Source organism: Anastrepha obliqua, chromosome 3 (assembly GCF_027943255.1).
Source record: "Anastrepha obliqua isolate idAnaObli1 chromosome 3, idAnaObli1_1.0, whole genome shotgun sequence".
Lineage (NCBI taxonomy): Eukaryota > Metazoa > Arthropoda > Insecta > Diptera > Tephritidae > Anastrepha > Anastrepha obliqua.
The window spans coordinates 138333565-138343017 of NC_072894.1; the positions used below are offsets into that span (position 1 = coordinate 138333565).

General features: G+C 37.8%; 1 protein-coding gene across 1 annotated transcript; it reads right to left on the reverse strand.

The window, feature by feature from the left end:
• Window positions 1-6843: 6843 nt before the first annotated feature.
• On the reverse strand, window positions 6844-7735 carry LOC129241504 (probable fatty acid-binding protein). The gene has a single exon (XM_054877865.1). The coding sequence runs from the start codon at window positions 7605-7607 to the stop codon at window positions 7074-7076; it is 534 nt and encodes a 177-aa protein (XP_054733840.1). The 5' UTR covers window positions 7608-7735; the 3' UTR covers window positions 6844-7073.
• Window positions 7736-9453: the final 1718 nt, after the last annotated feature.

Consider the following 9453-nt stretch of genomic DNA (forward strand, 5'->3'; position numbering starts at 1 on the left):
AATGATCAATAAACTGTAAATAATGAAATTTTAATACGTTAAAGATAATGCAAGGTGGCGCAAAATTAATCACCCAATCGGAAGATTTCTCATTTTTATAGATGTCGTACATTCATATTTGACGCTTGTGAACTACACAGCTGCAGTACACAAACATACAAGTAATGGAGCGCACAAAGGCCTAAATAAAGATTTAAAATAGTTGTTTTTATTTAGTAAAAATGTGATGTGAAAAAAAGGATGATTAATTTTTCGCCACCTAGTATAAAGGATTCAATTGAGCTATATTTATTGTAGAACAGCTACATCTCATACTTACGAGAAGAATCGAGTCTCTCGAATATTACAAACGGCATCGCCGTGTAAAAGTTTACAGTTCAGTTTTCAGTTCATTGTAAGAGGAAGGGCGAGTATCAGCACTGCGCTAGTACGACATACTGCAGGGTAGTTATTTCATTTATACATAATTTCCAAAAGCGTGCTGACATACCATACATAATCGACTCATTTGACTACTTTTCAAGTACCATCATGCCGCCAAAACACCGACCTCTTCCTGGGACTTTGACTTCGTGGCAATGTCAACGTTGGTCAGCGACAATCTTCGATGTCCATTCGTATCGTGTGCGGATATTCACTGCATTTCGGTTTTGGCATTGCATATTTGCATACAGAATTGGCGATATGCAAATGTTGTAGTTTTTATTGTGCTTGTGAAATCGCAAAGCAAATCTGGCGAACAGTAGCGCGTAAAATTTTGCAACAAATACAACAAAGAGGATTGAAAAGTGTAAGCGGCGCGAACAATATGTGCAAGAAGTTGCTAAAAACGCTAGAGGTGGATCGGAATGTGTGCAGCAAAGCGCTGCAGCTTTTGGGTAGTTGCCATACTTTCTGCTGCTGATCAAGTGTGGTCCGCTTACCGCTGCTATTATGTATGTATTGCGTTCGTATGTAGTTGTTACAAAATTATTATCAAACACCTGTATTTGATCATGCGAAGCGTCCAATGTCGGCAAATTCGAGATCGAGAAGTGGAAAAAAATAAACGTAAAAAATGCGTTTACTGTTGCGCTGAATTCTAGGAAGTGTGCATGCCTAAGTGTACGTAACGTGTGTATATAGTGTATATGTACATATTTTTTTTTTTTTGGTGTATAACTTACATTTTTGCATATGAATAGCAAATAATAATCGAGAAGTTATTTTTCTTTGTTTAAACTTACATTTTATTCAGCTTGTGGTCTTCGTTTTGTGGCAGCACACCACCATTCCTTTCGCTTTGTACTCATGCACTGCGCGGTCGAAGTGTCCAAGGTACATAACTTGCAACACTAGAGTTGGGTGAGACAACTTGTACTTGAGAGCTCACCGAACTTACATAATTTTCATACAATACCCCAATGTTGAACAATGAGTGCTGCAGCGTTGCCTTTGCAGTTGCCATATGGCTTCAAAGGAAGTTGAACTTTGATATGTAAGAGATTCTGTTTTGTTGTTTTTTTTTTAGTTTTTTCTCTTTGATTGCGCTTGGTAGCTGCAAATGCAAATGATGGGTTAACGTGGCTTCTAAGGTCTCCAGAGATTGGTACTCGTGCACAGTAGTGGATTGTTGATTTCTTTTCTGTAATTCAGCTACCTCAAAAGTGTTGCCCACAGGGAATTAATTAATTTTTAACTTAAAAAGCGTGCATAGGTCCAGTACGAATTTTATTAACAAATAGACTTGTAAATCGGATGTCGGACTTCTACATATATAGGGTGTTTCTGTTAGCTGCGAACTATCGATATGGATAACTATGATTTGACAGCTGAAAATGGCAAACAGGAGAGAAATGTCAACACTGTTCAATAAGGTTTGGCAAGTCATCATGAATCGTTTAACGCCAGAAAAACCCTTCCAAATTTTAGAATTTAACTTTGAAAAAAAAAAAAAATAAATAAATAAATCTGTTCACGAAGTTCATAGAGCACTCGCCATAGAGCGCGCTTAAGGGGTTAAATACAGTTAGAATTTTCAAAACATCGATTTTGTTTTTATTTTATTTTCTTAATGTACATATATTTAAGAATGCACACAGAAAATTTAATATCGTTCCGGTGAATATTTTCGAAGTTACACGCAAATTTGAAAAGGCGTTGCAGAGAATTTTTACCCTATGTAAAGTGCTTTTCAAACTTTAAACGCGTTTTTCTCAAAACCGTGTTTTCGAAGTCGGTGGACACGAAGACACGATTTTTCAAAAACGGCTGAACCGATCGTCTTGAAATCTTAACACAGCCTTCTCAGATATATTCTGCAGGTATTAATCGGAGAAATAAGAATATGACTTTTTCTATTTTTTTAGGCAATTTTTCGCGAAATTTCGATTTTTTTCCTATAGCCATTTTATCAAAAATTTAAATTTTGACTATTCCTTCGATTGAAACCTAACTTTGTCTATCCACAAAAAGAATCTAATAAGTTTTTCGATTTCAGATAATCCAAACCGGAGATATTTTGTCCACCGCCAAACGCTTTTTTTGGAGGACGCTTGGGAGATCATCAGCAGGAGCCGTGCACTTCAATATTTTCACTAACTTTACATGCTATAATTAACTTTAAAGTAGACATTATTTGAATAATTAAAAATTGTGTTTGTTTAATAAAATCGTTCTTTGTAAAAAATTCTCAAAAAATCGTGATTTTTCAGCCTGACAAGTGTATATAACCCCTTATTTATTGCAAAACCAATTTGAAGACAACTTTCTTTCCAGAAGTGGTTCTGTTCACTGCGCTCCTCGTTCGTGTGATTTTACGCCTCTGGATTACTGGGGCTATTCTAAGTCAATGGTTTCTACCGATAAACCAGGAATTCTTGAAGCAGTAAAAGCCAATATTCAAGCCACCATTGACGCCATACGGGGCCACCTTTTTTGGAAAAAAGTAGTCAAGACTTGGACTAATCGAATGGGCCATGTCACTCGTCGCGGCGGACATATGCGGAATATCAAATTCAAAAAATAAATGCCATTAAGTTATCTACCAGATTATAATAAAAAAATGTATTTAAAACAGTTCGTTTTAGAGGTATCCATTTCTGAGTGGCAAAAGTACTTTGAAAATTTTTTCAACTTAATGCAAGGCGAATCTACTAAAGGTGGTGTTGGTAAATCAGCTGATTTCGTAATTTTCTTTCGCCGTGTCCATGGGGCAGTCAGCTCAGAATGAAAAAAGGCGAATTCATTATTTTCTTTCTAGTTTTCCAATTGGGCGAAAATATAAAAGGCAACCCTCGCAAATGTAACAAAAGCGCTGTCAAGAGCTTTTTTTGATTACTCTTTACCATGATTCAATGATAAAAGGTTTGCTCGACGCGACCGATAACAATGCATACCTTATTATAAAAAAGTTGGGATTGACGGAACGTGTTTCCAATGAGCCCACCTTACCATGGATGGATGAAGTGTCCAGAGGAGGCTTAGCAGAGCACAGTATCAGCATGAAAAAACTCCTCATAAAAACCATCTGCCAGAATCGGCTTAAAACTGTAGGTGCTTTTATTTGTGGAACAAAATCAAGACACGCGCTACAAGTAGGAGGGGGATCTCGGCCAAACAACTAACAGAATTGTACGTGCCAATTATTTATTTATTTTTAACAAAATAGTTGCATATTGGCGGAGCTTCGCAACTTCGCGATCGGTTTTAAATTTAATAATTAATTCACAAAATAAAATCTTGGATTAAGTGAAATAATTTCTTGTTTTAATATTGACTAGGCAATTTCCGCTAATAACTCGTATTTGTTCCATTATTTGCATTCCAATATTAATTAAAATTAATTTTTTAAACCGTTCGGAGTTTGTTTCCATTTAGGTAAGAAAGTAGTTTTTTGCTACTATTTTTACCAAAAAGGATTTAATTTGTTCCACTTTATTCACCTTGTTAAATACAACCTTTTGTAAGAGAGTGTCAAAAAAGTGAGCAAACCTTTAATAATTGAATCATGACTCTTTACTTTTTACATTACTAAGATGTAGTTCTTGAAGAAACAATTGTGCCAGAAAGCCTTGTCCCCACACTAGGGCTCTTTTCGCATACGATCATTTTAAATGATCAAAGAAATCAGGCTAGCAATACGACTGGTTCTATTTGTTATGAAAGAGAAGTGGGACACACTACTTTACCCCTTATTTATATTATTATTATTATTAGGCTACTGCCTTTATTGTGCAAAGCCTGCTGAGTTACCATATATTTTAAGGCTTTTTAAAAATGTTAGCTAATTCCTGTGGTTTATTGTTCCATAATTTATATGGAGGTATGGCAGTACCACCCATGTGGTGTAGCCGTTTTCTATCTAGTGCAGGACATTTACAAAGTATGTGTTCTGAATTTTCAGTGTCCATTTCACAGAATCGGCAGATGATGGTCTTAAAGAGACCAAGTTTATTTAAGTGGTTTCTTAGGCTACAGTGGCCTGTAAAGTAACCAGTCTGCTGAGTTAAAGTATCTTATCAGAATTCCTCTATCCGGCGTTAGGAATTGTTTCGCTTATCGGTGGCCGATAAAATTTCGCCAGTGTTCAACAAACTTCTTCTCCTCCCACCTTCTGAGAAGTTCGTTGATGTGGCCCTTTGTAAGTCCACAGAAAGTTTCGGGACCAATCAAGGGGATGCTTGCCCCTTTTTTAGCTAGATGGTCTGCTATTTAATTTCTTTCATGTCCTTCGTGTTCAGGAACCAAACAATGTGTTGAAGTTTCCTAGCGTGTTGGGAAGATTCAGGCAGGCATGTGCCATTTTTGAGGGGATTTTAGTTGATAGTAGGACTTTGTTTTAGTTGGAAGTCCAACGTAGAGTACAGGGTAAAGAAAGCGAACATAGCACTTTACACATGTAAGAGAATGTTGGGAAAAAAATGGGGTCTCCAACCAAAATTATCCAACTGGTCCTACACAGCCATTGTAAGGCCAATACTAACATATGCGGCACTAGTTTGGTGGCCTGCAACAGAAAGGAAATACAACAAAACTAAGCTGAACAAGATACAAAGAACAGCGTGTATCCTAACTACAGAAGCGCTTAGCACCAGTCCTACTGAAGCGCTCAATGTACTAACACATCTATTGCCATTAGATTTACACATTAAAACAATAGCTACTTGCAGCGCGGTGAGGCTCAGAGACATAGGAAACTGGACAACAAGGCCGTACGGTCACAGTAAGATCCTCCTACAGGGACCCCCGCTGCTCACAAACGGATCAGACTACACAGTCCCCGACCTCAACTTCAAGAAAGGCTTTACGGTACGCTTTCCACCGAGAGCCGAGTGGAGCAAAGAAGAGGTGATTGGAAGACACGATATCGAAATTTATACCGATGGTTCTAAGATGAGCTGTGGTGTGGAAGCTGGCTTCCATTCAGAGCCACTCAACCTATCTCAATCAATTCGTCTTCCTGATTATGCCACCGTGTTCCAGGCAGAACTTTTAGCGATCAGAGAAGCATGCAAATCCCTAGAACTCTACAAGGAAGTTGGTGCAAGAGTAGCTATCTTCTCAGACAGTCAAGCAGCTATTAAGGCCTTAGACTCCAACTACATTTCATCCAAATTGGTCTTACAGTGTAGAGAGGAGCTGAAACTGCTCAGCCATTGGCTTGAAATTACTCTGATATGGGTTCCCGGTCATAGGAACATACGGGGCAATGAGATAGCGGATGAGCTAGCAAGAAAGGGCTCGACACTAGACATAGCAGAGGCGGTGGCAGTCTCCACCCCACTGAACACACTAAAAGCATCCATTGCTTCATACTATCATGCTTTAGCCGAAAGAAGATGGAAGCAAATACCTACATGCATTACAACAAAAAACACATGGCCGTCATACAAAATCCAAAGGACGAATGACCTCCTGGGATGTTCTCGGCCAAACATTTCACGTATCACTGCAACCCTCACAGGACATTGGAAAGTAGGGGATCATGCAGCTAGACTCAATCTACCCTTCAATCCTATCTGTAGAAGCTGTCAATCGGAAGGGGCGAAGGAGAGTCTGTTCCACTATTTATGTGAATGTCCGGGACTAGCCAAGGCACGACTCCGATCCTTCGGTAAGCCTTTCTTACAGCAAATTAAAGAAATCTCAGACATAGAGATAAATGATTTGCTGCTATACTTGGACCTCACTAAATGGATCTGACTTGGAAACAAAAAAAAAAAAAAAAAAAAAAAACAAAAAAAAAAATAATATAAATATAACATCATCTTCACACGAGATAGTGGTAGTAAAACGGTGCTGGTCACTAATTAGGAGCATTTTTCAGCTCAGAAATGTTCAACCACCTCAACAACAACAACAACAGGACTTTTAAACCCGCCTGTCTATATGAAAGTATGTTAATGTGAGTTCCTCTCATTTTTCTGCGGAGACATTCCCTCACACATATCTCTATGGCATGTATGTATTTCTGCCTGAGATTTTGTTGGATAAAAACCCATTGGAATCGATTTTTTGAGTTTAGACCAATTAATTCCCGGCCCTGTTCTACCATCTTCTAATTTCCAGGCTGTACGTTCATTAATGAGAACTTGGAAGCTCCTTAAGATAATGGGTTTGGGAGATAACGTGTCTTGCCCATAAAGCATAGTTGTATTTCGAAAGTATTCTACGAGTAATATCGCTAAATGTTCTCTCATAACTCCACTTTTTAGATCGGAGATACCTTTTAATATTAAGGCTTTATCCCGTAACCGTCCACTACTTTCTAAATCCCCGAAACTTCGTATGTGTTGGACAACACTTTATTTATGTATGTTTACATATAAATTTACAAATATCTTCTTACAAAGCCAAACATTGTGCTGTGTACTAATTTTAATGCATAAATTATTAAGAGTACCTTTGAAATGCTTTGTAGAATGATAAAATGCTTTTAGTTAAAAATAATTCGGTAACGAAATATCCTCAATATTTTTATACTGATTCATTTAATTAACTTAAAATTTTTTATCACTCACGGTCAAATTTCATTTAAAACATACCATTGCCTGTTTTTTACACACAAAAACGAATATTTTCTCTTCACCACTTTACTTTTCCTGCGATTTGCCATATCCACTCGAACAGCCGCTCTGGTACATTGGGTTCTGTGCATTCGCCTCCCATATTTGTCTGCACATATCCTCATCGACCACGTGAAAGACGCGCACTGCTTCGACATCTTTCGCCATATATTTGGCAATCATTTTGTCATCATGAAATTCTCGCACTATCGTTGAAGGTATTTCACCCATTTGGTGCTGAATCAAGACGTTGTTGAACAGTGACATAGTGGTGCGCATTTTTCGTCCATCCAACGTCTCTTCATCAAAAGCCTTACACAGCTGAAATTTCAATATGGTTGTGGCGAAATCCGATGCCGTTATGAGAGAGTAATAATTTTTGCTCTTCCGCAAAGCTATAACTGGGCGAACTGAGTTAGCTATTTTACGCAATACGGGACCAACGCCTAAGGCGGCCAAGTAGTTGTCAAAGTTTGATCCGTCTATGAGTTTATAGATTTTGCCTTCCCATTTTTCGGGTGGCTCAGTCGGAGTTAATTGTGAACGTCTTGCTCTACTCATCACTCACTCATAAAACCCATAGAGGTAAAGACGGGGTTTTGTTGCTTTGTGACAGAAACGACAAAAAAGTTATGAATTTAGCAATATTTACATGTATTGACGAAACTAATAATAGAAAATAAAAACTTAAAAATTCATTGTCAACATACATACATACATTAGAAGAAAAAATGATTGACTGCTATGGAAATTAATTTGGGGAGCAACGAGTACAGCCAGTAGCAAAACGTCCTGCTCCCCTTATTTTCAAACCAAGGCGAATCTATTAAAGGTGGTGTGGGTAAATCAGCTGATTTATTTTTTTTTTTTGCCGTGTCCATGTGGATGTCAGCCCAGAATGAAACAAGGCGAATTAATTCTTTGTTTTCTACTTCGTCAATATTTTGCTTTGACATTCAAACGTAGTAGTCCCACCACCTTTAATGGATGCGCCTTGTTTCAAACTATCAGCGCTTCAAATTAAGAGAATTGCTTTGCAGTTCGATTACAATTATTTGCATATACCTTACAAGTAGGTTTTGAATCTTGTTGGACCTTATTTGAATGCCGAAAATCGCAGGACTAGTCGATTTAAATCTGGTAATTGCTGAGTAAAATTATTTTTTGGGTTTAATTTATTTACGATCACAGTTTAATCAAAACAAACAGTCATTTAATCTTAAAAAGCAATTCGCTTATATCAGGCTTGAGAGCTTAAGAACTTAAAATGATAATAGAAAACAGAAATATTGTTGGAATGAATTATTTTTTTTTATTATAATCTGGTAGATAATTTCATGCCATTTAATTTTGGAAATCAAATCCGGCATATATCCCCCGTGGCTAAAAGTTATGTGGTCCATTCAATCAGTCCAATTTTTTTTACTCTTCAATAAATCAATAAATAGATTTTTAAGCGCTGTGGCAAGTTGCACCGTCTTGTTGGTACAAAATGTCGTCGATGCTTAGCTGATTAATTTTTGGAAACAAAACTTATTCCAGAATTTGGTGTCGTTTTTCTGGGGAGCGTGTCATTATTCTGTATTACAAAATTCTGGGTGACAAAATTCTGTAAATTGCAAAAAAATTCTGCTTTTTAAAATTCTGCTTTTTTAAAATTCTGCTTTTTAAAATTCTGCTTTCTAAAATTCTGCATGTTTAATGCGAAAAATCCTGCTTTATTCAAGTTTTGTGATTTTCTTCATACAAGAAGAGAGTCAAAGTTCTCATCTTCACGTAATATTTGATTGCAAACATATGTACATACCAATGTATAACTGTTATCAACTATAATTAATGTAGGTATGTACATACATATGTACGAGGGGATTCTGCTGTTTCCGTGGCGCCGCAATCTTATGGCGGATTCTTATAGAACTCGACAAAAGAAAACGAAATGAAGGAGTAAAATTTTTTGATATCTCGCTTAGTTTTCGAGATATTGAATAAAAAAAAGGCTGGAAGGCCTCAATGGTTTTAACACGGAAAGGAGTTCTACGCAAAAATACTGTGGATTGCGTAGCCGGAGTTGGACTGATGAGGGTTATTTTTTTGAAGCGCGGCCGAAGGCCGCCCACGCGAAAAGAAGTTCTACGCAAAAATACGGTGGATTGCGTAGGTGGAGTTGGACTGATGAGGGTATTTTTTTGAAGCGCGGCCGAAGGCCGCCCACGCGAAAAGGAGTTCTACGCAAAAATACGGTGTATTGCGTAGCCGGAGTCGGACTGATGAGGGTAATTTTTTTGAAGCGCGCCCGAAGGCCGCCCACGTGAAAAGGAGTTCTACGCAAAAATACGGTGTATTGCGTAGCCGGAGTCGGACTGATGAGGGTTATTTTTTTGAAGTGCGGCCGAAGGCCGCCCACGCG